Source organism: Candoia aspera, chromosome 3, assembly GCF_035149785.1.
Source record: "Candoia aspera isolate rCanAsp1 chromosome 3, rCanAsp1.hap2, whole genome shotgun sequence".
Taxonomy (NCBI): domain Eukaryota; kingdom Metazoa; phylum Chordata; class Lepidosauria; order Squamata; family Boidae; genus Candoia; species Candoia aspera.
Genome location: NC_086155.1, coordinates 9,416,939 through 9,443,871, shown reverse-complemented (window position 1 = coordinate 9,443,871; position 26,933 = coordinate 9,416,939). Strand labels below are relative to the sequence as shown.

The window sequence follows — 26,933 nt, the reverse complement described above, 5'->3', positions numbered from 1 at the left end:
GTAAATATTTCCATCTGGGTAAGTGGAAGAGATGCTGAAAGGCTTGGTGAAAAAAAAATTGCATCCATGAAAAATGGGATTGGGTGCCCTTGTAGGGCAACCAATCTGAAGCCTCCAAAGTTGGGCATCTTTAAATACTTAACATTTCTGTCCTATCAAACATACTGCTATACTACACACTGCAGTTCCCAAGGACAATCTGAAAGAAGGGCAAAATGGTGGTTTAAAAGAGAAAATGTTCTTGCAAAGCACAAACTAGCATATAATTGAAAGAAATGGGCAAGATACATTGAACTGATCAGAAATTTTGATGGGTTTGTGTACGCACTCACCAAATTTTTAAAGTGGCTAAATTGTTTTGCAAATCAGCCTTTTAACCAAATTCAAATTAGATCTTGGGTGAGTTACACATCCGTGGATGTTCTGTGAACATAGTAATTTACCTTGGAAAGAATCCAACCTCTGCGCCCCATAGACTATTGTCACTGGTTCTGCCATATTTCATACCAACTCTCCAGTCCTGGCTAGATGTGAGATTCTGCAATGGGGATCTGTGCAGCGTGCTTACAGCAGACCAGTAGCCTCTTTCTTGCATGATGCTGCTAACACATACTAATTTGAGCTTTAGAGATTAGGCTGCCCTGATAAAGCGACACTTGGAGGTTTATTATGTTAGAAAGGCCAGCTTCCCTTGCGTTTGGTAATCAGCTCAAGTATTTATACCAATAAATGAAAATTCCAGTATAAACACACCCTTTGAAAGTTCTTGCTCTGAAAGCATCACTGGTGTTAAAAGTATTCTGCCATGTCTTAAGAAGACAAGTTTCTTCAGTTTTTAAATCACGTGGAACACCTATACTGATCCGGAAGAATTGCTTTTCTATTCATTAGAACTCAGTCTCCCTATCACTTGAATTTGATCTTTGTGAAGTTTGCACTACTGTGCTACCTCTTCAGACATTCCCCAGAACACGCACACTGCCACAGGGGTAGTTACATATACTTCCAGTAGTTTAGACCTGTCCTGTGAACCTTGACTTAGCCCTGACCTAACTTCTACCTTAGATTATCCAATCTGGGCTGCAAAAACGCAAGGAAACACTATGTTGGTAAGGAAAAGAGCTTTAAAAAAAACCTCGTCTGTTCTCACCCGGATTCTTTAGCTCTAAGCTACAGAAATCCCCCTTTTTCTAATGACTCAAGGTAATAGCCACTATTTTCCAACTGTTCTATATGCAAATACTTTTCAATATACTGCATCCTTCCCCCCCGAAATACACTATTTGGCGTGTATGTTTGCCAAATACTGTACTTTCCAAGATGTTTTTCATTTAACTCCCACAATCTGATGATTGCCTGGGATTGACAAAGAGGAAAACCAGATTAGCTTGCAAGAAAGGTAAGTGCTCAAGGCCAATATATTTTTGAAAGAGCAAGATTAATTTCATAATTTCAGGGTAACATTACAACCGTGGTCCCATCCTGAATCTATTAAGAATTTCTACGACTGCCTGCCAAAATGATTTTATTGAAATAAATTTACTGCCATGCAGTTAGAGAATCAATTCACGTATATAGATCTACTGTCAAAAATTCAACAGATCCCATGTTTAAATTTTAAATTTCATTTTTAAGTGCCTAACTTAAATATGAGCCATTCCCACATTATGCTGGAGTGAAGATTCAGCAAATCTTGGCTTTGTCATGATTACCCTGATGAATTATAACAGATTGGAACATAAACATCAGCAATGCAGCAGTGGTGATAAAGAGTAATAGAACAGTAGTAATAAAGTCCCATATCAAATTGTGGATTCCTAACGAGTTATGAAAACATTTTCTATTTTTGTTTAGAAAAACTGCAGCGTTACAATTGCAGTGTGGTGTGTGTGTGTGCATATACACACACACAAACACACAAGAATGGAACCTCTTCTAGTAACAAGCTTAAAAAACAGATGGTTTATTGTGGACCTCTTAAAAGGGGCACAGAACAAGAAAACAGAATGCTTACATATTTATACAGACTCATGATTGATTTAAAAACCCAAACTAAAGAAATTCATCATGTTGTAGTTTTCTTCTGTTTCTTCTTCTCATTCTCTTCTTTCTCTCTCTCAATTTCAGCAACGTATTTTTCAATTTCATCAGGGCTCAGTATCTGTAGGGAAGTGATGAGATTACAATCAGTTGGCCACCTTAAAGCATATATAACCAGGGTTTTCAGCGTATCCTCTTCCCCAAAACAAATTCTCTCAACCTCTGAAGGACACTCACTGGTAACGGACAGCAGAGAGTAACAGTGCAGTTAAACAAGCCAGGTAAGGGAGAAAGAAATGAATCCATTTCCTGTTCTTACCCACCCCCCATCTTTTCTAGTCCTCCTGGGTCATGGATGCAGCTGCTACTAAATGTGAAGTCAGTGCACAATTATTTTTTTTCACCCTTGGAAGTTGAGGGAAGAGCCTAATTCGTTTTACATTGCATTTGTAATGTTCTATATTGCAGTGTTTCTCAAACTTGGCAACTTTAAGATATATGGGCTTCAACTCCCAGAATTCTGGGGAATTGGCTGGGGAATTCTGAGGGTTGAAGTCCACATATCTTAAAAGTTGCCAAGTTTGAAAAACACTTCTATAGTGTATGTATGAATATAGGAATGGAGTGAGTGAAACAGAATGGCTTGAAATGAACGATTTCCTTAATTAGGCTTCAGAAGTATGGTGTATAGATGCCAATTATCTATATTATTTATTAGGAAGACATCAGATTTCAAATGCAGAGCTCCTTTGCAAGCAATGAAAGACCATGATACAGCAACAATCCTCAAAACAAAAAAACTAGTTTACTTAAGAGTTTACCTTGAGAGGTTGGTTTCTTCTCATAACAGCCAGCTCAATATTTTTCCCACCAGACTGTACAACCTTAAATTGTGAAAATTCAGAAAAAGACTTTGTTACAAATGTGTTACCAACAAGGATTTTTTTCCAACGAAAGAAGGTGACATCCCATTTGAACTGCAGGACACATCCAAGACTGCTTCAATTCATTAAATTTTAAATTTAAACATTAAATTTAGAACACCCACCAAAAATGCATTTCTTCTAAATCAATCTTAGAACCAGGTAAAAAATTCTGGCTCTTAATTTTACTGAATGATATTAAAATATATTAAAATTATTAGGGCACTATTTAGCTTGTTTATTATCAAAATAGGTTAGGAACAAATGTTGACGCTTACTTCAAGAAGGGCTTTGATAACAAGTTTAATTGTCAGATCATCAGTTTCAATGGCTTCATCAGTGTAGTTTTTCTCCAGAAATTCCCGCACAGACTTTGCTCCTCTGCCAATTGCATTAGCCTAGGATAAGAAATATACTTGGCAAACTAATGGAAAATGTCAACAAAATATTTACATATTTACATATTTAAATGTTTCATCTGATAGCCTAAAAAACCCCCCCCAGTAATATTTAACAGTGAGTGATCAGCCACCATGAAACCAAACTGCAAGTGACTGGACCCAGTTAAAATGAAGAGAACCCAAAAGGCAATATTCTTACTGAAAGCTGTAACAGTTCTTTTTTTCCAAAGTGACAACAGCCTATTGACAGCTAAACTCCAAAGTCCAATTACTGCATACCTCAACATAATATTAATATTCTACTCCATATTTCTAGATCTAGGGAAATCAGTCAAGACAAAAGTGTTCAGCAGCAAGACAGGACCACAATGTTGTGGTGCCTGTCCTATGTAACAGCTTCCACCCAAAAGCTAAGAAGGCCCCAATTCTCGTGGCCTTCTGGAAGGCTGCAAATACCTGGCTTTTCCCCCAAGCACTGGTCCAGGTTGTTAGGGGAGCCCAATGCAGGTGTGGTTTGTGTGGTTCAGTTTGTTTTATTGTGCCTCTGTTATTATACTATGATTCTTTTAATTCTTTGGAAGGGGGGTTGATTTATAAAAATTACTGTATTGCTCTTCTTCACTGTTGCTATCCAGAGTTCACATGTAAGATGGGCAAACACATGAGTTTTCAACATCTAAATAAATAACCATTTTTAACAAGAATGAGATAATTCCAACTGTTGACTGGAAAGTTCTACAGTGCTATAAATATCAAAAAGACTACTGTAACAGGACCACTCCTAAAAATAAAATTCTACTGCCATTTGCTTTCTGTTAACAAAATAGGGGCCATAAATCAGGTGATGACCTAGCTATTGCTTCCACTATCACTCACCATTGGTCAACCTTCATTTTAAAATACAGTTTTCTAGTGGTCTGTTAAACCCCAAGCAAAGCAGTGAACTAGTTTGCTTAACCATGTTTCATTTTGCAGGGTTCACATATCTTGCTAAACCAAACCAATCACATTATGGTTAGTACAATGAACAAAATAAGCCTAACTCTGATTTCTCCATATAATTAAATGCACAAAAACATGTATATTATCAATAACAGGGAATGTACTACTTTGAATCACGGTACCATTAAAACAGTTTTTAAAAAGGGAATTATATCTAATGCAGAATTGGGGGCAAAGGAATAGGGAAAACAAGGTTAGGTAAAACTGTGTTTAATACTTTCTGACCTTCTATAGATTACGAGAGACTGAACTAATCTGTAGGTAGGATTTACTCATATGATTTAAGTGCTCTTTCATTTTACCTACACAAACCTAGGAGGTCAACTCACCTTCCAAGCATGGTATGTGCCAGAGGGATCAGTCTGATATAGCCTTGGAGTTCCATCAAAGTCAAACCCTACAATAAGGGCAGAGATACCAAAAGGTCTGCGGCCATTACTCTGGGTGTACCGCTGAGCAGAAAGAAACAAAAAGGTTTTATAAAAGTAGAACTACCATAACTGTATACCAGGAGACATTAAAATTTCTGAATAAGTACCTAACCACCAAGAAATCAGAATATGTTCTGAAGGGCTGTGGGCAAAATGTTTCAAATTCAAAACTTTTTAAGCTCAAAACTCCCTGTTTCAGACAGCAGTTCTGAGTTCAAAACAGACTCTTCCAGTCTGAGATTAAAACAGCCCCATTTCAGGGACGCAAAACTTCTGAATGGTCAAAACAGCACTGAAATACTTCCGGCAAGTACAGAACAGCTGCTTCAAACTCAAAATAGCATTCTGAACTCAAACCTTTTTGAAAATTACAAAGCGGTACTTTACATTTACTGGAAAACTAAATTTACTTGTGACCAAAAAGATGTTGAACAATTAATGCTTTAAACATCTGTCAATACTTGCTCATTAATCTATTAGAAAGAGACTGGAATTTTGAGCTTTTTCCAAATGCATTTTTAAGTACCGAAAATCATTCTTGTGGGTCTTATTGTACAATTTAACTAAAATAAAATCATTGATTTGGCAAAGACAAAAGCAAGTATATAAAGCTGCAAAAATTAAACAATTTCTAATATGTAGAGTAGCAAACATTATTTCCTACCATCTTCCACTACCTTTGGGGAAAACCTAGATTTTATTTTTGGCCAACAAAAGCAACCACGTTATATTCCATTTTTGCCCAGAGTCCACCAAGGGTTTGCAATAAAACCAAGCAATGAATATGGCCACTTTAAAAAAAATGTACATACCTGCTTCAGGCTAGCAATATATCGTGTAATATATTCCACAGTGACAGGATCTTCCACTGTAAGTCTGTGGCTCTGACATTCCACTCGAGCTCTATTTATAACTATCCTGGCATCTGCTGTGAGACCTGTAAACAAGAGTTCAAAGTATCAAAATTTGCCTTTAGTAAAGTGGACAAATAGAAATATTCCTACCTTAGTAAACTTGCTAAATGAATAGAGATATAATTTGCTTTTATGCACACGCTCATCCTATGTTCCAGAAAAAATATTCTCTTGAGGTGGATATATCTTATGTGTGTTCCCAACATACTAGAGGTGTGGTGTCTAATGAGTCTCCCCATAATGATTTTGAGTGGAAAAGGACAGAGGAAAGATTAACCTGACAGCTTGTGATTGCAGTTCTTCTGCTCAGATTGTTAAGGCAGCTTTTGGTTTAGAAAAAGAAACAAAACAAGGAGTGCTATACTACTAAACCTGATTCTTAAATAAAAAATCAATCAGAGCTATAGAACTCTGACTTGCAGGGCTGGGTAACCTGATCAGTAAAATCAGGAAAACTTAATTTCAAGAATCTCCCAGTCTTCTAGAGTAGATAGTGTGCCAATAGCAGAGTTTTAATCCTATTTTATCTGCCCCCACCACCTGGGAGGAGTACTAGGGGGAGTGAAATAGGGAATAAAACACTGCTACTAGAACAATATTTGCCAAAGAATGAGATTGTCATAATCAACTCAAAATAGATTAACTTTCCATTAATAGAAAAATGACATTTCTGAACCATTTGTAATTTTTTTCTCAACATTCAAAGTAGAATACTGTTCACTCATAGAGATTTGGATTTCAAAAACTAAACAGAATAATTAATTTTAAAGTACTGTATTTTTTAATAAGAGATTTAAAATTGACCTGTGTGGTAAAGGAAAACAGTCCTTCATAAAGACATTTTCAAAACATTGAACATTCAAACTGAAGAGGAGGATCCCCAGAGATTCTTTTTCCTAGCCTCAATATTTTTAATTTGTTGACACTCTTTGCAAATAAAGAAGATCCACTGGACCAGTAATTCCCAGTGTTTGTAGCAAAGATTGCACAGCCTCAGGTTTGCTCTCAGATTTACAGTCTCAACAGATCTGGAAAAAGCGAAATTGGGGAAAGTCTGTACTAAGAAAATCCATCCTCTGAGTACCTGCAAAAGCCATGCAAACGTTGTCGTCGAGGGCACAGATCTTTCGGACAGTTCTCTCATCCTGAAGTTTTGCCACTGATTTTTTCTCCACTCCAAGGACAACGATGTCTCTTCCTCGTACTCCAACCTGTAATATGAAATTACAAGGAGAGTTCACCATGTCAAAGTACCGTATCGAACACTTTCCCTGTATATTACTTTTTTTTAAAAAATGTCAACAGCAAAAAAATATGCCTTTTCGTAATTTCAGACTAGAATCATTCCAGATTCTACCCTGGGGATGCCCACTTAGATTGAACCTGGAACTTTCTGTATCCAGAGCAAAAGTTGAACCAAAGTATAGCTTTGTTGCTAAATACTGAAAGGTGAAAGATTCCCTGTGCCAGCACCGAGTCATGTCTGACACTTGGGGGGGGGGGGGCGCCGCTTTCGCAAAGTTTTCTGGGCAGACTATAGAGCGGGGTGCTTTGCCATTGCCTTCCCCAGTCGTCACCTTCCCCAGCAAGCTGGGCGCTCATTTTACCAACCTCCGGAGGACAGAAGACTAAGTCGACCTGAGCCGGCCACCCGAGGATCCAGCTTCCGCTGGGATCAAACTCAGGTCGTGGGGAGAGTTTCAGTTGCAATACTGCCGCCCACCCCTCTGCACCACATGAGGCTGTTGCTAAACATGATCTGATATGAAAATGTGCACTTCGACATAAGCGTTCGACAACAGATCAATGTTTCTAACAGATATGCACAATAAAACGTTTCAGTCAAATACACTGAAACAAAACTATCCCTATGAAAGCACTATGTGGATTAGGCAATGTTATGTGTGCCCCCCCGCCCCGGTATGGAGTTCAATTCCCATCAGCCCCAGACAGCACTGCCAATTAAAAAGAACTGCAGCAGCCACCTATTCCATTTAGAGGGCACTACCTTTATTTATATACTTGTTGTATATCATACTTTTCAAGTATAGTGAATACTCAAGGCAAATTTTTAAAAACAACCAAAAGAACAGAAAAAGACAGAAAAACTTAAGATGAAGGCACCTCTCTTCAGAGACGGGTGCCTTTACAGATTTTCTAAATACCAAGAGAATAGGGCCCCAACACATCTCCTTAAAGGAGTGCATTCCACAGCCCGGGAACAACGTAAAGACGGCTATCTACCATAAGCAAGGAAGATATACCTCTGAACATGGGGACACCCTCAAAGAGCCCTCTCCACTGTAACCTCACAGGAGAGGTTTGTAATGACAGATCGCTTAGCAGTTAGATACTAAACTGTTTAGGACTTCAAAGATTTACACCAACTCTTTAAATTGTGCCTGGTAAGCAACAAGCAACTGACACACAATGTCCTGTATAATCATTCTGTGACTCCTGTATCTCCCAGCGGCTAGCAGCTTCATTGCCCCATTTTTCACCCACGGCAAATTTTCAGACCCTTTTCAAGGACAGTCCCTGATAGAACATGGCACAGTAGTCAAGAGAAGAAATCACCAAAGCATGCACAACATTTGCCAGATCTGACTGATTCAGGAAGGTTTGCAGCTAGTGTACTGCCTTTAATGGCAAACATCTCCCAAGAGAATATAGTGACAGCTGAACACTTTTCCCATCCAAACATGCTGAATGTTAATCCCAGTGCATTGTCTTATTTAGGAACAGCATCTCCCTTTCCCTGAATTTTAATTTAACCTTGTTTCCCACTTCAAAACTTTTGTGATCTCCCCAGCAGTTTTATTACCCACCCTTGAGATATACCTCCCAGCTTTTTCTTTGAGAGAGACTGAGGAAAATAATGAGCATTCAGGTCCTAGAAGCTTCTGTGGTTCTCTTTAATTCCCTGGTATAAAGTTGTGTCCAGTATGACTTCTCAAGTAAAGAAAGCAACTATGCAAGGAATATAGTGATTTGATCCAAAATGAATTTCGTTCAAAATTCCATCTTCCTACATTCAGGCCCATCTTGTTACTCTGAGGCAACCTGCCTGGTTATTTTTCTTTGTCCTAAAAAAACCCCAGCACATAATGAGACAATGTCTGAGCAGGAATGCATATTCACACCTGCTATATCTGTTTGCTCCCATCCAGCAATTCAATTGCTTGTTGAAGTCACAAATATTTTATTTCACACAGCAACATTTACCTTGCCTTTTCATATTTCTTCTTCACCAATTAAACAAGGATAACTCTTTAAAGCCCCTCCTTCTGTAACTACAGGTTTCCATTCTCCCAACTCTTTACCAGAACTGTTCTACATTCTTCATACCCAGACCAATGACTTATAGAATGTCTCCAATGCCTCTAACTGCTTGAAAAACATGGCCTCTCAGATTGCCCCCCCAATCTGAAATTCCTGTTCCTTAATTTTGCAACTACAATCTCTTTTCTAGTCTCCTTCAGTCAAACAATTCTTTTCTAACAATCCTTTCTATGGATTATTTAGGTTAGTCCCACCACATAAATCTCAAATGAACTATTTTGTGCTCATTTCTGGGCCTTACATCACTTTTTATTGTTTAATTTATTATTAATTTATTTAATTTATCATTAGATAAGGATCCTACCCTTCCATTTCTGGAAGGCTTATAGATTAAAAAATATATACATGTTATACACGATGCTTAAAACATTAGCAAACAGCATTTTTATAAAGTACAGCACTGGAAAAATTTAAAAGTTCTTGCCTGACATGGAAAGCTTCACCAAGTGTCCTTGTTTCACTTTCTATGTTTCCCATTAAGTTATTTAGCTTTGGAGAACAATCCTGAGTTCTCTACAGGATATAAAATGGGGCAGACCACAGACACAAGAAGCCTAACTTTACCTAACCCCTCCAACATAAAACAATATCCACCTCAGAGGATGAGCCAAAAGAAACAAAAGAGTATAGCCCCTGCTTTTCTCTAACCTGTAACATCACACCAAGCCACAATGTTCTACATCACAGTTTATTAAATAACCCCAATTAGCTGAGCTCATATAACATTAAACCAAAATTCAGACAATTCATTAGATCGGGGTTTCTTGAGAGGTCCCTAGGGGTTCCCTGGGAGATCATGATTTATTTAAAAAATTATTTCAAATTTGGGCAACTTCACATTAAAGAGATAAGTTTCATTCTTTATTTTTAGTTTAACAAACCTGTCAATGCATATATACAGGCCTACACGTGAAATGCATATAATAATTTTGTAACTTCTGGCCTATCTTTGAGCCTGAATGTGCAGGGGTTCCCCGAGGTCTGAAAAATATTTCATGGGGTCAAAAAGTTGAGAAAGGCTGCATTAGATGCACACAACAGACTAAGCCACAATCACATTGCGGCACTGTATACTGCATGAGCCGAGCTATATATGTACATATATGTGCTGAACACTATCAAATCACCTTTCCCCAAGCTGGTCCCCCTCTCCCAGATGGGTGCAGCCGACTGCACCCAGAATTCCCGGACCTACTTGCTAAGCATTCTGGGAAATCGAACCCCAAAGTGGCTGCGCAGACCGCCCGGGGAGGCCCATCTTACCCAGCCCCGAAAGGGGACTTTATTGGGGAGATGAAGCGGCCCCTCCTTGTCACAGTTCAGGAGCGGGTGCAGAGGGCGTCTTTTCACCAAGAGCTTCTGGTGTCTTATTTTTAAGGGCAGCATCATCCTATCCACCTAAGAGCCTCGGGATTAGCCCATTTCCTAAACAAATCAACGGGAAGGTTCGGCCGAGCGGTCGGACGCGCTTGGCCTGGCCCACGCCGGCAGCGGGACGAGGTCGAGGCCCGGTGCTGGAACCGGAAAACGGTTGGGCCGGTGCTGGCTGCGGGCCCTGCTGGCTGGGGGTGGTGGGCTCTGGAGTCCAACGCGTCCATGCTCCGCTTCCGATCCGCGGCGGCCCTTCCCTCCCGCCCCCCCTCAGGCGCCTTTTCTTTACCGCGGTGGAGCCTTTCTTCACGGCCTCCTGGGCGTATTCGACCTGGAAGAGGTGCCCATCGGGGGAAAAAACGGTGATCGCCCGGTCGTAGCTCATGGCAGCGGCGAGGCGACAAAGAGCGCCGTCCGGACCCGGGAATGTGAGGCAGCAGCAGCCGCGCGAAGTCTCCCTCAAAACAGCACCGTCACCTTCCCTCAGTGCGCATGCGCCAACGCTTCCCTACGCCGCGCGCGACCCACTATTCACGCAACGCTCGTACGCCGACTCCGCCGCTTTTATCAGAGGCGCTACCCTCAAACGGGGGAGGAAAGAGAGGACGCTACGTCAAGCACGTACTCGCAGCCGTAGACGGCTCGACCTATCCCCGTCGCGAACGCTCTTGGCCGGCCGCAACGGGGAACGGGATTGGCTAGCCGGCCGGCGCGTAACACACCTTGTCAGCCCAATACATAAGGAAGCGATTGGGCTTCCTCGTACTCTAATAGCTTAGGTAAGGCAACGGGGCAAGCGGCCGGGCAGCTGGCTGGCGCTACGCATGTGACGCACGCGCGGGTTGGCCCGCGTCTTCTCTCCCAGACTTTCCACCTGCTGCTCCCACGCACTTGGCGTAACGCTGCCTCTTTTTCCTACGCACTTGGCGCACCGAGATGCTCTCATTGGCAAAAGCAGGGAGAGAGGCGATTCGCTCGCGACAGGAAACCCAACAACAGGGATGCACCATGTGCAAGGCGAAGGGGAGGAGGGGAAGGTGGATTTGGAGAAGGCAGGGGGAGAGGAGGAGGAGGAGGAGGAGGCAGAGCCGCTCAGGTGGCTCGGCCGCCTCTCCCGCCGCTCCAGCTCAGCCGCTGGCTCTCCGCCTCGCGTTGCGCGCAGAAGCGTCCAGGTAAAGGGGGTGCGCGGAGGTTCGTGGTGCAATGCCGCAGGCTGGTTGCGAGGCGCAGATTGTACCATTTCCTCAGGCTCCCCTCCTCGTGCACTGCGGCGAACGCTGCCCCTTTGCACGGCAACAGCGGCTGGATAATAACAATATTATTACAGCCCGGGAACCTCTGCATGACCGGCCCGTCTTTTAAAACAAGGCAAGCAAACGCCACCCCGCCATGTCGGTTGCCTTTGCTTCTGCTCGCCCGAGAGGCAAAGGAGAGGTCACCCAGCAGACTATCCAGAAGGTAATGAAAATAGGCAAAGAAAAGGCAGGGCAGGGGAAGGGAGGGGGGGCGCTTCAGTAGGGACGGGTTCTGTGTGTGTGTGTGTGTGTGTGTGTGTGTGTCACAGGGCGGCGGAGGGGGCGTGCGTCCGTCCGTCGGTCCCGTTTCCCCGCGCCCCGCCGGCGGCCGGAGAGGCCGCGCTTTGCTCTAGCCGAGGCTCCGGCTGAGCTGGCGTTTGCGGAGAAGGCTGGGCTGCCGGAGGGACGGCGGGCGGCAGAACAAAGCGAAGGGGCTCCGCGGCGGGCGAAGCCCGCGAGGCGGCCCGTGCAAACCGCCCTTCCCCGCCTGGGCTGAGTCCTTCCCGGCCCCGGAGAGCGGAGCCTGCGAGGCTCGCGGGGGCGCATTGCGGACCGCGGCTCAGCCGCGCGCCGGAGCCGGACGTCTCTCTGACAGCGCTCCAGCCGCGGGGGAGAAAGGCCGGGGGCGGCGGGAAGAGGCGGCCCTTTCCGCCCGCGGCGGCGGCTCGTCGGTCGGGGTTTCTCCCCCGACCTGCTTCCTTGGGGGGCGACTTGGCTCGGAGGGTTTCTCGGGGAGCCGCGCGGCGCGCCGTTTGTCGGAAGGGGGGGCGTTATTATTGTTTGCGGAAGGAAACGTGTGCCCGGGTGGCGAGCGTCTGCCGGGGGGAGTCGGGCAATATTCCCTTTGATGCTGCCTTCGTTCTTTCATTCATTCATTCCGGGGCAATCCCTGAAGGATGGTTGGGAGGGAGTGTCGACCGGGGGTGGGTGTACTTATGGATGGGAACTGAGCCCCTCCTAATCGGAGTAAGGAAACCACAAGGCAGGTGCTCCCCCTGGGCGAGTTTGGGACAGCAAAGCAGGGTCCCTCCGAGGGCTTCTCCAGCCCCCCCCCCCCTTTCACGGGGAAGGAGCTGGAAATTGGAAGCTACTGGCCAGCCTGAATCTGCGGACGCTTAAACAATACCCGGGATTTCCAACGCGCCCGCCCGCCGGCCGCCCCCTTCCCCGAAGCAATTATGGTCCACTGGGCGCTCTTCAGATGTGTCGGGACTACATCTCCCAGGATCCTCGGTCAAGACCCAAGAGGGTGTTTCGGCAGAAGGTCCAGAACATCCGACGTTTTGATCAGTCTGTTTGACCAGGAGGTTGAGGAACGTGAGAAGGGGATGGAGCATCTGGTTGGGAGGGACCTTGAAGGTCTTCTAGTCCAACCCTCTGCCCAGTACAGGAATCCTCATACCATCCTGGACAAATGCCCGTCAAATCTTTTCTTGAAAATTTCCAGTGATGTAGCACCCATGACTCCAGGAAGCGGGCTGATCCACTGTTTAATAGCTCACACAGTCGGCAAACATCCTCAGACCGATTTTCCCCCGTGTTGCAAAATGCACTTAAAAGAAAAATCATCCCAGCTAGATAGATACAATTCTTAATATTATCAGCTAGAATCAGTCTAGTGCAGGATGAAGCCGTCTTCACTGAAGGTGATTGTAATCTACCATGCTGGTCTAGTGTGGTTGGCAGATATATATATTTAATTTCCTAGTTCACAGCTGAGAAGGGGAGACTTGCCCCAACTCACCCATCCAATTTCTGTGCCTATGCTAGAACTAGAACCCTGGTCTTCCCACTCCTAGTTCACCATCTTAAATGTTGCACCACAGTGGCACCCACATTTACTCTCCCTCCCTCTTCCTCTTTCTCACAAATAGACCCGCTGCTTCCCTCTGAAGATAGATTGGGGAATGGCCTAGTTAAAGCTGAGCCCTTCCAAAGATTGTGGTGCTGCGCAAACTCTTCCCAATGGAAGCAAGGGGATTTTGTTCAAGTAAAACAGGGATTAAGCACAAATCATTGTGGCTTAAGCCCAGCAGGACATAAAAGTGATGAGGTGCCTCACACTTGGGTCACAAATTATGCTAAATCATCCCTCGGTTTGTGATTATGGTTGGGTGTGATGTGTGTACCTACCAATTATAGTTTAGTGTTATATGCATATCAGACCAATGCCAAATGTTAGTTTTGCATTACCTATGAGTGGAGGCTGACATTCAAACATATACTACCACTGCATATAAAAAAACATACAAAGTTTCTATTGATGCATCAATAGCAATATTGATTGATTGATTATGTTCCATCAATACTGTATATAAAAAAAATAGCCAGTTTGGTATAGTGGTTAAGGCAGTGTTTCTCAACCTTGGCAACTTTAAGATGTGTGGACTTCAACTCCCAGAATTCCCCAGCCAGCATCTTAAAGTTCCCAAGGTTGAGAAACACTAGGTTAAGGCACTGGGCGAGAAACCGGGGGACTGTGAGTTCTAGTCCTGCCTTAGGCACAAAGCCAGCAGGGTAACCTTGGGCCAGTTGCTTTCTCTCAGCCCTAGGAAGCAGGCAATGGCAAACCACTTCCAAAAACTTGCCAAGAAAACTGCAGGATTTGTCCAGGCAGTAACCAGGAGTCAACACCACCTTGAAGGCATACACATATATCCAAATAAAGATAAGTAATTACTTCTTTGGCATCAATCATTTTGGATACCTCTGCTTTGTTGAAATATGGGTAAAGGATATTCTTCTATGCTTTGGGAGGTGATGACTCAAGAATGTCTGACACTCTATCACACTCATGTTCAACCCCAGAAGGTGTGAACTGGAATTATAAAGAAGGCCCATGCTTCATTTCCTAGGTGTCCTTAGTCACATTTTGTTAGCCAAAATGAATAGATTGCAATGAGTATTGTTAAAAAGGTCAGAATTCTATTCATCTCAGACACTGGGGACAGCTCATCCCAATCCCACTGAAGACTCCAGGGGAATCCTCTTATTTTCTCGGATGTAAATAAATAGCTCCGTTGACCATCAAAGTAGAAGGAAGCGTGGCTCTTAAGGATGACACCAAAGTGGCAAATTGATCAATTATTACTATACATTGTTTGGGTATACACATAGGCTGTGTTTGCACACACACTAACCCAGTGTTTCTCAACCTCAACAACTTTAAGCTGCGTGGACTTCAACTCCCAGAATTCCCCAGCCAGCAAGGCTGACTAGGGAATTCTGGGAGTTGAAGTCCACACAGCTTAAAGTTGCCGAGGTTGAGAAACACTGCTCTGACCTGTTTGGTTAACTCAACTATGATTTATGGAACTAACACATTTTTCTTGCTTCCCATGACACAACACCCAGTAACTTAATCACCTCAGCTGGAGCTTAACATACTAGGCTGAAATACTGGAATCTAAACCTTTAGCTTGTTATTCAGTGTGTCCTGTGAATGCAGCCATTGTATTAAACTAGGATAATGACCTTGGATTTAATAAGAATTCTGGTTGCTTTCTTCAAGCAGTTTTTTTTCTGTATTTTATTCATATTCATCCCTCTAACAATTTAGGGGTGTGTTTTATATACATTTTGCTTTTATGCTAAACCTTAGCTTGTTTAACATGGTTAACACATTTGGCTGACTTCCTACAACATATCCATCCAAAATCAAACAAAGGATATTAAGGCCATGAGTGAATCTAGTAGTTGGCTTTGGCTCTGGTTTAATCCAATGTGTGAACTCAGCCATTGTGATTTGTTCACCATGGTTTGGTGCAATGCTTAAATCAGGTCACACAATCTGATAAATCACCATTTTTTGAGCCATATTTTATTTATTTTTATTTTATTTTTATCCCGCCTTTATTATTTTTATAATAACTCAAGACGGCGAACATAGCTAATACTCTTTCCTCCTCCTATTTTCCCCACAACAGCAACCCTGTGAGGTGAGTTGGGCTGAGAGAGAGGGAGTGGCCAAGGTCACCCAGCCAGCTTTCAGGCCTAAGGCGGGACTAGAACTCTCATACCACGCCTCATTGGCTCTTGGGCTGAGAGAGAGGGACTGGCCCAAAGTCACCCAGCCGGCTTTCAGGCCTAAGGCGGGACTAGAACTCACAGCCTCCTGGTTTCTAGCTCATCACCTTAACCACTAGACCAAACTGACTCTCATAAATAAGGTACAGTGCATCAAACCATAAACTAGAGGACACGCTACAATGGCTATAATCAGTGCGTTCACGAGTGTCCACAGGAGGGAGACAAAAAAGTCAACATGGTGGCCACCACCATACGACTGAAGCTCTGCCCCTTTTTTTTACATGCGTCGTGATGCTGATAAAAAAGGGGTGGGGTTTTGATAGCATGATCGCCATGCTGACATTTTTGACCCTCTCCCGGCAGATACCTCTGAATCAGGTTTGCATTTTGCAAAAAAATTACAGGAGCCATTTGGAAGGTGGAGAGGACCTATAAATATGATTTGCCTATAAGTTTGGAGCATACCTTTAAAACAACCCTAGGTTCAATTTTGGCATCTGCTGCTGAAACGATCTCATACTGTAGGACCTGGAGAAGATTCTGACCTAGTGAGGCCTTATTGACCAGTAGCAGTGAGAATGCTTCAAATGCCAGTCCCTCTCTCTCAGCCCAACCCACCTCAAAGGGTTGTTGTGGTGAAAATAGGAGATCGGAGCATTAAGTATGCACGCTGCCTTGAGCTGACAAGAGATAAAAGCAGAATAAGTCAAATAAAAAAATAAAAATTAATTTGGAGGACGGTGAGACATTTCACTTCCACTGATGCATATATTATTCCACTGCCTTTGCTAACTGCTTGTTTAGATTTCATAGTACTTAATGCATGAAGAGTGTGCAAGGAGTGTGACTTATCAAAAGTTTTAGCAGGACCAAACAGAGGGATGAAGGAACACTCTTCTCAGCTACTTTTCTCTCAGTAATGGCTTGATCTCTTTTGTCCCTTTTAAACCCAGATGTTGGATGAAAATCATCATCTGATACAGTGCATTATGGACTATCAGAGCAAGGGCAAAACAGCAGAATGTACTCAGTGAGTATAAATTTATAGGTTGATGCTGTAATATACTGAGTTTGTCATATCTTGGCCAACTGCCAGCAGATGAAAAGAATCATGTCATTATTGTAATGTGGAGAACATCCACAGCTGCTTCCTCGTCTCAAGGCAGGATCTTCACATTGTTCCTTTTAGAGTGAGGCAGGGGGGATGTCCAAAAAGTCAAGATGGTGGCTGCAACCACATCATAAAAGCCCCATTCCTTATATATGCTATGGCAACTATCTTAATTTCTTTTACTGCCGGTACAGACACCCCTGGCCTGTAACACATTTCTCTCTAACAGTCACTGTCTTCTTTTCAACCATGTTGTCACCATTGTCAGTTTAGGAGAGACCATTTTTAATCCCACATCAGGTTCCTAATAACAGCAAATAAAGGAATGATATCCCATCTCCTGGCCACATTTCAATTTTTGTCAAAGAGTTTTTATATAAAGGTATTTGGGAAAGACCCTGGGAGACAGGAGGAAGAGCTGCAGACTAGGCAACATCTGGTAAGCGGCAGCTGCATCCGCAGAAGGAATGTGGGCATGGCAAACATCTCCAAAGGGACCCTCCCTAAATTCTTGGATTGTAAAAGTGAGGGAGGAGAGATGTACTTTCAGACTTGCAAGATTCTATTAACGTAACCTTACAATAAAATTAGAGCTAGTTCTTCTAGGTGTGCTTCTTGTCTGGACTACCTCGCAAGGCTGACATTTTCTCACTTTTCCATAACTACAGCCCAAGCCCATCTCTTCTCTGCTCTGTCCCTGTGACACTGCCTTCATTTTGCACCTAGCCCATGAAAAAGCCAGTTAAATCAGCCTTAGCTGTGTCCATGTTCAAGTAGTATGTTCCCTCTTATTCCAACACCATAGAAGGGCAGTCTGAAGATGTATCAAATCTATTACACTTTATTACCCATTTCCTTGGAGAGGTCAGGAAGCTACAGTGATTGTGAAGAGAAGCAGAAGAGAGTCAGTGGGCATAGAAAATTTCATGCTGGTATAACCAGGGTGGTATGGTGGTGAAGGTGCAGGATTAAGAGTAGAGGGACTCACCAATATCCACAGAAATTCCCTGGGGGCCTTCAAGCCTCTCACTCTCTCTCAGACCAACTTACCTCACAGGGTTATTGTGGGGAAAAATAGGAGAGAGCACAATGTATTGTACACAGCCTTTAGCTCCTACATCAACCAAAGAAAGTTAGCTCTAAAGCAGTGTTTCTCAACCTTGGCAACTTTCAGATGAGTGGACTCCCAGAATTCCCCAGCCAGCATGATTGAAGTCCACCCATCTGAAAGTTGCCACAGGTGAAAATCCCCAGGTTTTTCTTGAGGGGATAAACCTGCCAAACTGTACCATGGGCTCACATGTTTGAACACCATCATATCAGGTAGAAGACAGCTAGCCTCTTCTCTCTGATTTCTGGTTTCCTATCTGGGGGGACATCTTGAGTGCGTTCACACAACTCACAAAACCCTAAAACTGGCTTAGCCTGACACTCGTGTTGCATTCATGCCACCCCTGTAAATGAAATTCAGGCTTTAACATGAGAGTTTGGGTCACCCAACATGTTAAAGCAACAACTAAGTTCTCAACCAAAGCTGAACCCCTAACTGCCCAACCCAGTGTTAGCCTAGCCCGGTGTTTCTCAACCTTGGCAACCTTAAGCTGTGTGGACTTCAACTCCCAGAATTCCCCCGCCTCCAATTCTGGGAGTTGAAGTCCACACAGCTTAAAGTTGCCAAGGTTGAGAAACATTGGGCTAGGCTAAGAGGCAGTGCAAATTCCACTTGGGTTCAGTAGACAGCAAAGTGCAGTGTAAATAAATACAGAGACAAGCTGGTTCATCCCATTCAGGGACCAAAGCCTACATCTTTCAAACTGCAGAAATTTCTGGTGCTTTTCCTGTCCTCCTTGTGCGCACGCATGCACGCACACCCAGTGATTTCATTCCAGGGACTGGAATCATCCAGGAATATTCAGCCCCCTTTTAAACCCTGAATCACTCTTGAAATGCAATGTATTTTGGAAAAGGCTGTTGAAGTGGATGCATCAATGCTCTGTCTGATTTGGTGCAAGGCAACGTCTGTCCTTATTAATTGGCTCTGTAGCTTTAATGCCATGCAATGCAAGAGGAGGATGTGTGTCCGATAACAGTTTTGGTGCAAGGATAAAGGTGTTGCAAGCATCAAAAATGCACCTTACACTTTTGGTTCTTGGAGCAACATTTTAGCAGTTTCAGAATAAATGCTACCTTATTGCTGCTTATTAGAGTTAAGTAGGTAAGGGATACCTCGGATTTGATGGCTGCAAAAATGTTTGGGATTTTACAGAAGAAAGCACCCAGATCAGATGCAGGTTTAAAAGGAGATATTATTCCAACACAGTTTCTTTTTCTCAGATATATGCTATTTTCCTTTGTCTACAGATACCAACAAATCTTACACAGAAATCTGGTTTACTTGGCCACCATAGCAGACTCTAATCAGAATATGCAGTCCTTACTGCCTGCTGTAAGTATCTGCATGTAAATCAAACCTACTTTATTGCACATTGAATGAGCCAATTAAAAGAAGTCCATTAGTTTGAGCAGAATCATTTGGTGGTGCTTTACGGGAGGTGTGAATGTGGGGAAAGAAACCAGAAACTCATCTGATATAGGTTGGACTGGCATTGATCTTTTGTGTTGTGGGACGAAGACATTTGGGGAGTGATTTACACCTGTAAATTGGAGCAGCTGACAGCACACAATTGAACTTGGCCCGTTGGAGAAGGCATAGCAACCCACTTCTCTATTGCTTCCAGGAAAACTTTATTGTGATATTGTGCAGGTAAGTGTTTTTCAACCTCAGCCACTTCAAGATGTGTGAACTCCAGTTCCCAGAATTCCCAAGCATGCTGACTGGGGAACTCTGGGAGTTGCAGTGGCACATCTTAAAGTCACTGAGATTGAGAAACAGGGCTGAGAGAAACTGTCTTTACCATTTACCTGCATCAGGATGAAACTGGAAGAAATGGTGTAGGGTTTGGATACCAGCAAACGGCGACATTTCCAACGTAGACTGCAGGCACGGTATTACATTTCTGAATGGTGTACTATTTTAAAAAACTGGGTGGTAGTAAGACAGCAGAATCTTGCCCTTCAATAAATCTGATTTTGGGAGGTGGGAGGTTGTGTTTTGCATGGAGGAAAGTTTTAACACTTTTGTCTCGCAACTTGCAACTGAAAGGAGACCATCTAGAATTCATTCATTCTTCCACAGCAGTGTTTCTCAACCTCAGCCACTTTAAGATGGGTGGACTTCAACTTCCAAAATTCCCCAGCCAACGTGGCTGCCTGAGGAATTCTGGGAGTTGAAATCCACCCATCTTCAAGTTGCTGCAGTTGAGAAACACTGATGTAGACTTAATGTGCCGTTAGAAGGAAAGGGCTTCCAGAATAACATTTCCATATGGGCCTGAGCTGCTCTAGAATATTATATTAAAATTGAACCTCTTAAATGGGAAGTGAAAGATTTCCTTTCTTCGTTTTTTTTTTTTTTCCTTTTTCCTCGCAAGACTTCTGGGGGAAAGCAGTATTCTTGAGATAGAGTAAGGACCTATCTGCTGCAATAACAGTCTTGGGCTCTAGGCTCAACTTCTCCACCCAATACTTTGAGATATGCAGAGGTTGTAAGGACTGATGTCCAACATATCTGGAAGAAGGACTCCGGGAAAGGCTGACTTAATCTCATATTTATGTCCTGTCCCTCTAGCATCGCTTCGCTCCGTTTGGGAGATAAGAGTGAGTTAATTTAGATCGCTGTAGCAATAAGGGAGTAACTTTCCCAGTGGCCCATCTTTCTGTTTTGCAGATAAGGAGTAGACTGTAATGGAATCCATTTCCTAAGTCAAAGTGGATAGCTGCTAGGCTAGATCTGGATGGGGAATGCATAGTAAGACTTCCACTCCTAGTAAAACATTATCAGTGCTTACTAACAGGTACAGGTATCATTTAATTAAAGATGCAAAGTTGGTCTCGGGGGACTTTTCTCTTTTAACCTAACTGAATGATAAGATACAATAATGGTAGTAATAATAATTTATTAGACTTATGAGCTGCCCGACTCCCAACAACTCTGGGCAGCTCACAATAATCAAACAAAGAAATTACAGTAAAATCAATAAAGTATAAAAGATAGCAAGATATCTTTTATGCTGTGTCTAAGCAAAACCATAATATCCTTGGCATTGTTAAGTGAGTTTTACAACAGTAACTTTGATAAGCTTATGCTAGATGCATATTCTGAACCTGAGCCTGGCCGGTATTGAATTTGGTCATGGGAAAATATTGGTTCTAAACAGAATAAATTCCATTCACCAGAAGATGAAGTTCAGGCTTTTATTTAGCACACTAACATATTTTTATGTAATTAATATTGGATTACTTCTGATAATTACTCCCTAAAGCTGTTTTATGGTGTTCTGGCATTAGTTTTATTTATAAATAAAAAGGAAAATGCTGGTTTATTTGTTTCAGACTTCCCTGATTAGCTGACTGCTAATTAAAATAGATTACAAAGTAGCAGAGTATCATTATTCAACAGGCTTTAGAATTTCTCCCAGTTCAATTGGTTAACTTTCCAATCTGGTTTCCAATGTTTTCAAAATACCTCTGTCTTTTACCTTTTTTTTTTAAAGAAAAGCCCAAAGTGATTATTCTCTTCCTACAATAAGATGTAATGGTGACCCCTGCTACCAAAACTGTGTTAATTCATTCTTGACGCCTGTCATTCATGAATTAAAAGTAGTATTTGTACTAATACTTCTTCTTAATAAAAATAATGTCTGGAATTCCCCTGAACCCATTCTCAGGCTAGATTACTATAGTGTGGGCTACATGGGGCTGCCCTTGAAGAACATTCAGAAGCTGCAGATGGTCCAGAGCAGGGGTGGGCAGTGATGGGCACTTCACAATATAACTGTTCAACACCTCTGCTTTGTGAGCTGCACTGGCTTCCAGGTGCAATTCAAGGTCCTGGTGGTCACCTATAAAGCCCTATGTGGCCCAGAACCAGGTTATTTGCAGGACCAGCTGTCTATGGTGGTCTCTGCTGGCCCCACCAGAACTGTCAGTTGACATGCTCTGGGTCCCATCTATTAGACAGTGCCATCTAGTGGCTCATAGCAGTGGTGCCTCCTCTGTTGCCCCACCAGCCCTGTGAAACAGCATCCCTCCTGAAATCTGGTGGTCCCTGACCCTGTTGGCCTTCCATAAGCTGCTAAAGATCTGGATGTGCCCACATTTCTTTTCTTCTGACCACAAATTAAAAATAGAATGTGATGATGGTTTGTATATTGTTTACACTGTTGTTTTGTTCTTTTGGCTTTAATTTTTTTGTAAGCCATCTAGCGTCACTATGGTGAGATGGGCAGCTGTATCAATTGTATCAGTCCCTCCATCCATCCAGAAAGAAAACACATCTGCTCCTATAAGAAACACCTTGTCTCCTTGTTCCTATCTCACAGCCACCAACACAAAACATGAACCTCGGCCCAGCTGGAATGAGTCAGAGTGCCTCCAATCAGTCCCTCCATTCGCAGAGCAACCTCAGTGATGCCATCAGCACAGGGCTTCCACCTTCCTCTCTCATGCAGAGTCAGATTAGCAATGGTAAGATTTCCACGGTTGCCTGGCAACTGAATCACGGATGCTTGGAGCGGGCTTTAAAGCTAACCAGGGCTGGGTGTTTAGAGCCTAACGCATGGGAAAAAGCAGGGAAAAAGCTTGGATGTTGTTTGCAGCTGTTAGGATTCTGCAACCATGACTTTTCCCATTGTTGCAGGATGCCCAGAACGGGGAAAGCTAAGCCTGGGAATGTTGAGCCAGCCTCAAATCTGTGCTGTGCCACTTCTCCTATCATTGCAAGCTTTCAAAGACAGAAAGAACATTCATGAAAGCGTGTGTGTAATATGGAAGAAAAGTGGTGGCAAATCAAATTAGGAAGGTTTAACAATTTGTTATTGCATAAGCTTTCATGGATCACAGCCATAGGATGTTATTGTCACTGTTTTGTTGTTATTACTATTTATTTATTGGTTGGATTTAGAGGCTTCCCAATTCCCAAACAACTCTGGACATCTAACATCACAAAGTAAGAAACAAAAGAAGGAAGAAGACATGTACATCTTGGGTACATGTCTACCCAAGTTACTTGCCATTTACAATAAAAAGATAAAATCATGCAACTAAGAACATTAAGAATGCATTTAGATTACAAATAATTATAAGTCTGTCTAAGAGATGTGCATTTAAGGGCTTTTAAAAAGTGAGCTGTGAGGTTAGGTCCCTCAACTCAGCAAGGATTGAGTTAACAAAGAATTGGGGCAGATCCAGAGAAAGTGACACAAGGTTTTTGATTTTCCTTCAAAGGACTAACACAGCGATGCTTACTTGTAGGTATGAATTAATGGCTGGGTTCACACAACAGACAAAGACATAATAAGGGCATAATATGGACTGTTTTGGCTTAGCATGGTGTGCGTAACATAGCCAGTGAAAGTTTAATCAATAGAGTCAGGGCTATTTAATTAAACCATGACTAAACAAACCATGGCTTGGTATAATTGCAAACAAAGCCAGTATTTTTATTGCACTTTATTCCCAAATAGAGATCGTTAAGCTATTTTTTTTCCTCTTTACAGTACCAGTACTATTTATTCCAAAGTCACTCTCCCCATGCCTAAAGGTATCTCATACCTGGTAGGTGCTGAAAAATAAGGATCTCTTCACCTATCCTATCCTAGAAGCTTTGAGTGTTTCCACTAATAATTTTCCTATACGTTAGTTGTGACATTAAGGGAGTGGGGCACATAAATGCTACCCTCATTGAAGAAAGTTTCACTGAATTCCATGAGACTTAGATCCCGCTAAATGTATGCTGGGGGGCCAATAGCATTTTGTAATACTGAACATTAACTTACAAGAAGAACAACTCCATTCAAAACAGGAAAGCTACATTTGGCATGATGCAGATCGATTTAAGGGTAGATCCTGCCCTTGTTCACAGAGCGTTACTCTCAAAAAACGGTGCCTTTGGGCTTGAGTGTGGAGAATGCTTCAAACTCTTCAAGCCTGAAGCAGATATATTTCCAGCCTTACCTCAGCTGCTCCAGCATTGCTCCAACCACTTTGGAAGTATTCTGAGTGAAAAATAGTGCCTTTTGGAACTAAGAAACACTCATGGAATGGCTATGGCAGCACTAGAAGGTTTTTAGTAAGATGAGAAAAGCTATTTCAAAGCTGAAATTGGGTGTTTTGAGATTGAAACATTTAAGAGAGCCAGTTTGATCTAGCAGTGAAGGCACCAGGCTAGAAACCGGGAGATCATGAGTTCTAGTCCCGCCTTAGGCCTGAAAGCCGGCTTGGTGACCTTGGGCCAGTCCCTCTCTCAGCCCAAGAGCCAATCAGGCGTGGTATGAGAGTTCTAGTCCCGCCTTAGGCCTGAAAGCCGGCTTGGTGACCTTGGGCCAGTCCCTCTCTCAGCCCAAGAGCCAATCAGGCGTGGTATGAGAGTTCTAGTCCCGCCTTAGGCCTGAAAGCCGGCTTGGTGACCTTGGGCCAGTCCCTCTCTCAGCCCAAGAGCCAATCAGGCGTGGTATGAGAGTTCTAGTCCCGCCTTAGGCCTGAAAGCCGGCTTGGTGACCTTGGGCCGGTCCCTCTCTCAGCCCAAGAGCCAATCAGGTGTGGTATGAGAGTTCTAGTCCCGCCTTAGGCCTGAAAGCCGGCTTGGTGACCTTGGGCCGGTCCCTCTCTCAGCCCAAGAGCCAATCAGGCGTGGTATGAGAGTTCTAGTCCCGCCTGAGGCATGAAAGCTGGCTGGGTGACCTTGGGCCAGTCCCTCTCTCAGCCCAAGAGCCAATCAGGCGTGGTATGAGAGTTCTAGTCCCGCCTTAGGCCTGAAAGCCGGCTTGGTGACCTTGGGCCAGTCCCTCTCTCAGCCCAAGAGCCAATCAGGCGTGGTATGAGAGTTCTAGTCCCGCCTTAGGCCTGAAAGCCGGCTTGGTGACCTTGGGCCAGTCCCTCTCTCAGCCCAAGAGCCAATCAGGCGTGGTATGAGAGTTCTAGTCCCGCCTGAGGCATGAAAGCTGGCTGGGTGACTTTGGGCCAGTCCCGCTCTCAGCCCAAGAGCCAATCAGGCGTGGTATGAGAGTTCTAGTCCCGCCTGAGGCATGAAAGCTGGCTGGGTGACCTTGGGCCAGTCCCTCTCTCAGCCCAAGAGCCAATCAGGCGTGGTATGAGAGTTCTAGTCCCGCCTTAGGCCTGAAAGCCGGCTTGGTGACCTTGGGCCAGTCCCTCTCTCAGCCCAAGAGCCAATCAGGCGTGGTATGAGAGTTCTAGTCCCGCCTTAGGCCTGAAAGCCGGCTTGGTGACCTTGGGCCAGTCCCTCTCTCAGCCCAAGAGCCAATCAGGCGTGGTATGAGAGTTCTAGTCCCGCCTTAGGCCTGAAAGCCGGCTTGGTGACCTTGGGCCAGTCCCTCTCTCAGCCCAAGAGCCAATCAGGCGTGGTATGAGAGTTCTAGTCCCGCCTTAGGCCTGAAAGCCGGCTTGGTGACCTTGGGCCAGTCCCTCTCTCAGCCCAAGAGCCAATCAGGCGTGGTATGAGAGTTCTAGTCCCGCCTTAGGCCTGAAAGCCGGCTTGGTGACCTTGGGCCAGTCCCTCTCTCAGCCCAAGAGCCAATCAGGCGTGGTATGAGAGTTCTAGTCCCGCCTGAGGCATGAAAGCCGGCTTGGTGACCTTGGGCCAGTCCCTCTCTCAGCCCAAGAGCCAATCAGGCGTGGTATGAGAGTTCTAGTCCCGCCTTAGGCCTGAAAGCCGGCTTGGTGACCTTGGGCCAGTCCCTCTCTCAGCCCAAGAGCCAATCAGGCGTGGTATGAGAGTTCTAGTCCCGCCTTAGGCCTGAAAGCCGGCTTGGTGACCTTGGGCCAGTCCCTCTCTCAGCCCAAGAGCCAATCAGGCGTGGTATGAGAGTTCTAGTCCCGCCTGAGGCATGAAAGCTGGCTGGGTGACTTTGGGCCAGTCCCGCTCTCAGCCCAAGAGCCAATCAGGCGTGGTATGAGAGTTCTAGTCCCGCCTGAGGCATGAAAGCCGGCTGGGTGACCTTGGGCCAGTCACTCACTCTCAGCCCAAGAACCAATAAGGCGTGGTATGAGAGTTCTAGTCCCGCCTTAGGCCTGAAAGCCGGCTGGGTGACCTTGGGCCAGTCGCGCGCTCTCAGCCCAGCTCACCTCACAGGGTGGTTGTTGTGGGGAAAATAGGAGGAGGAAGGAGTATTAGGTCTATTCCCTTCCTTGAGTTATTTGTATAACTCAAATAAGGGATAAAAAAATCTTTTAAAAAATGCCAAAGGTGGAAAATGAGCATAACATCTAATATCCTTTGGTAGCCTGATTTTTCTTTCATGACTGATATTATATAATGATCCCTTATTGATTGGGGGCCACAGATCAACATTCCATACCATACACAATTCAGCAGAACATTTGAGTACAGTTATGTGCATCGCAAGGCGTGTGAAGGAAAGGCAGGGTTTTGACCACATGGTAGTGAACGCTGTCAAGACTTTGTTGGCCTCTTCTCTGCAGACACTGTGATTGATCAAAGGGCATGTTTTGCGGACTGGAGCATCCTTTTCTTGCTTCTTTCTACCTAGGTCCCAACCATGTATCTATGCAGCAGTCGGGCCAGAATACCATGCCCACGACTTCCCTGAGCATGAGTCTCAGTAGCCATGGAACTGGGCCCACTTATAGCCACACAGTGCCTGCATCTCAGAGCGTCGCCATGCAAGGCCAGGGATCGATCGGCAACTACGTCTCGCGAGCGAATCTCAGCATGCAGTCCAACCCAGGTACAGTTGACTTAACCTTTGCCCTCGTATCAAGTGTCAGCAGCTACCTTGGTCTTCAGGCTCTCATTATAGCAGAGAATGGCAAAGTGAACTGCCCACCTTTAAAACTCCTTCCTGTTTTTTAAAAAGCTGTCTGGATTATTAAGAGATGGATAACTATTGCAGTAGTGATTGATCTGATGTGATTGATCTCAGTTTGGCAGTCTTGCGCTGAACCACTGGTAGGCTGCATGCCACACTTTCACCTGAA

General features: G+C 44.0%; 2 protein-coding genes across 2 annotated transcripts in view; one reads left to right on the top strand and one right to left on the bottom strand.

Moving 5' to 3' along the window:
- Positions 1–1,942: 1,942 nt before the first annotated feature.
- PSMA7 (proteasome 20S subunit alpha 7) lies at positions 1,943–10,918 on the bottom strand. The gene is made up of 7 exons (XM_063296975.1): positions 10,714–10,918; positions 6,796–6,922; positions 5,610–5,734; positions 4,696–4,818; positions 3,242–3,361; positions 2,862–2,924; positions 1,943–2,161 (listed from the first exon to the last, which is right to left on the bottom strand). The coding sequence occupies exons 1-7, from the start codon at positions 10,807–10,809 to the stop codon at positions 2,066–2,068; spliced, it is 750 nt and encodes a 249-aa protein (XP_063153045.1). The 5' UTR covers positions 10,810–10,918; the 3' UTR covers positions 1,943–2,065.
- A 658-nt stretch (positions 10,919–11,576) lies between these two features.
- The window catches only part of SS18L1 (SS18L1 subunit of BAF chromatin remodeling complex), a 28,485-nt gene continuing 13,128 nt past the window's right edge, over positions 11,577–26,933 (top strand). Inside the window, exons 1-5 of the mRNA XM_063296971.1 lie at positions 11,577–11,882; positions 16,702–16,778; positions 19,221–19,305; positions 22,301–22,445; positions 26,486–26,683. Coding sequence (XP_063153041.1) covers positions 11,814–11,882; positions 16,702–16,778; positions 19,221–19,305; positions 22,301–22,445; positions 26,486–26,683 — 574 coding nt within the window. The 5' untranslated portion in view covers positions 11,577–11,813. The remainder of the gene's footprint in view (positions 11,883–16,701; positions 16,779–19,220; positions 19,306–22,300; positions 22,446–26,485; positions 26,684–26,933) is intronic.